This window comes from Nanorana parkeri, unplaced genomic scaffold (genome assembly GCF_000935625.1).
Source record: "Nanorana parkeri isolate BGI_ZX_2015 unplaced genomic scaffold, ASM93562v1 scaffold779, whole genome shotgun sequence".
In the NCBI taxonomy this organism is placed as follows: Eukaryota; Metazoa; Chordata; class Amphibia; order Anura; family Dicroglossidae; genus Nanorana; species Nanorana parkeri.
The window spans coordinates 287707-289954 of NW_017307047.1; the positions used below are offsets into that span (position 1 = coordinate 287707).

At 41.1% G+C, this 2248-nt stretch overlaps 1 protein-coding gene across 1 annotated transcript; it reads left to right on the plus strand.

The window, feature by feature from the left end:
• Nucleotides 1–626: 626 nt before the first annotated feature.
• Nucleotides 627–1998, plus strand: LOC108793742 (tumor necrosis factor-like). The gene is made up of 2 exons (XM_018564769.1): nt 627–671; nt 1567–1998. Exons 1-2 carry the CDS (start codon nt 638–640, stop codon nt 1965–1967), a joined length of 435 nt encoding a protein of 144 aa, XP_018420271.1. The 5' UTR covers nt 627–637; the 3' UTR covers nt 1968–1998.
• Nucleotides 1999–2248: the final 250 nt, after the last annotated feature.

Sequence of the window (2248 nt, forward strand, 5' to 3'; positions counted from 1 at the left end):
CGTGTTCTTTTCTTCTTTTTTTTTAGGCGCAAGATGATTTTCAATTTCCAGAAGTACTTCACATCCAAAAATTATTAGGTGAGTTGGAGAAAAGTTTGCATGGGTAGTGATAAGCTAAATAGAGGCAATTGGATGGGAATAGCATTGGAAATTTCCGATTTCAGATATCCACAGTTGAAATCATTGTAAATAATGGAAGCCTATTGGTATTGGGCCGCTGTGGATAAGTACACATTGCCCATCGCCCTTTGCCTGCGTTTTTGCATCATTAAGACCAGTTATGCACACGGCAATTTAAAAAAGTTACAGATTTTGGCTGCTCCGGGCACAATGAAGGAAATATCCTTACCGGTGTTCTGGATGTAAGTGCAGCCGTGGCAGATGACCACACCCGGCCTCACTTCATCTGAGCGGGGTTGTACTTTAACTTTTATGTTGTTAAAGTTTAGCTTTATTTTCATATACAGTGCCGCTTATAACCACTTCTGATCATTAAAATGTAATGGGGAAATATGACAAAAATTGGGGACCTTTCATATACAGTAGATATAATGAGGATTTCAATAAAGGCTGTAAAGTCCACTGTGTTAACGAACGTTCTTTCTTTTATACAGATGTAGCACCCAATGCCCAGGCCATGAAAGGACAAAGAGTGGCTGCTCACTTAATCGGTAGGTTTCCTTACATTTGTTTTGTGCTACCTTTCTGCCAGCATTGTACCTTATTCATTAGAATGGCACCATTAACTATGGCACCCGGTAAACCATAGCAGCCAGAGACCAGCCTTCAGCTGCAGCAACACCAATGTCAATCTGCCTTTAAAAACTCAACTCTAGTCAAAACTGGATTCGTTTTTTTTATTAGGTTGAGGATGTTTCCCCTGTCAGGACAGGAAGTGCTGGGAGACTTCCTCATTTCTGTTACAGTGGGGAAGTGTGAGAACTTCAGACAATGCTGTCCTCGTGATAACCACTCCTCCCTTATCTTGTTCCCCAATGGAGTCACAAATAAAAATAAAGAACCCACTGTATCCAAAACAAAAAAAAGGTTTTGATGCCATTCAACCCTGCAAAGTTTTGAATAGTTGAAAATGTTGCTTGCAGATCCGAAGAAGAGTCAGAAAATTCATGGATCCAGGCAATCGCTATTCATGAATTTAATGATTCACCGTAGGTATTAGCATGCAAAGACATTTTAGACCATTCGGCAGATCCAACTTTATGACAACAGTTTGGGGAAGGCCCTTTTCTGTCCCAGCATGACTCTATGTGACAAAGCCAGCTCTATCAAGACATGGTTTGATGAGTTTGGTATAGAGAAACTCAAGTGGCCTGTACAGAGCCCTGAACTCAACCCTACTTAACACCACTGGGATGAATTGAAACACAAATCGTGAGCCAAGTCTTCTTATCCAACATGAGTATCCAACCTCACAAATGCTCTTATGGCTGCTTTAACACAAATTCCAACAGATACACCCCAAAATCTTGTGGAAAGCCTTCTCAGAAGAGTGACTGTTCCACAATTTTTCAATTTTCACTGATGGTCTTTCTTTGATCTTTGCAGGAAAACCCAAGGGTAACCAAATAGAATGGGAATTCACTCCCATGAACACTTTCAAAGACCCTGAATTAATCCTTAAGGACAACTCTCTGGTGATCCCACAGAAAGGTCTCTACTTCGTGTACACCCAGGTCGTCTACACTGGCAAGGACTGCAAGACGATGAAATCCACAGAGCTGACCCACACAGTGATGCGAGAGGGCGATTACGGCGAACCCACACCTCTCCTCACTTCCACCAAAACGGCGTGTGACGCTGTGTCAGGAAATATCTGGCATCAGCCCATCTACCAAGGAGGTATATTTCTACTTGAAGAGGGGGATATTCTTTCAACTGAAACCACAAAAATTAATCTTCTCAACATGAACAAGGGACAGGTTTACTTTGGTGTCATTGCCTTGTGATGAAACAGCGCTAGCCTTGATAAACCTTCTTGGTGCTTGGTTCATCAAGATGTCCGTTCGACCTCATCTTCGACTCCTTTTACAAACTTTTTTTTCCCGGACAGAACATCAAAGCTGGATCTTTGATGCAGTGGAAATACATTTCTATTAGGTCACCAACACAATGCACGTTTTTGGCTCTCGCTCTTACCGAATAATGACACAAGGGTTACAACTCTTCCAGAACACTTTGTTTTATCAACTGTTATTTTAATATTTTAATATTTATTTATTTATTATTT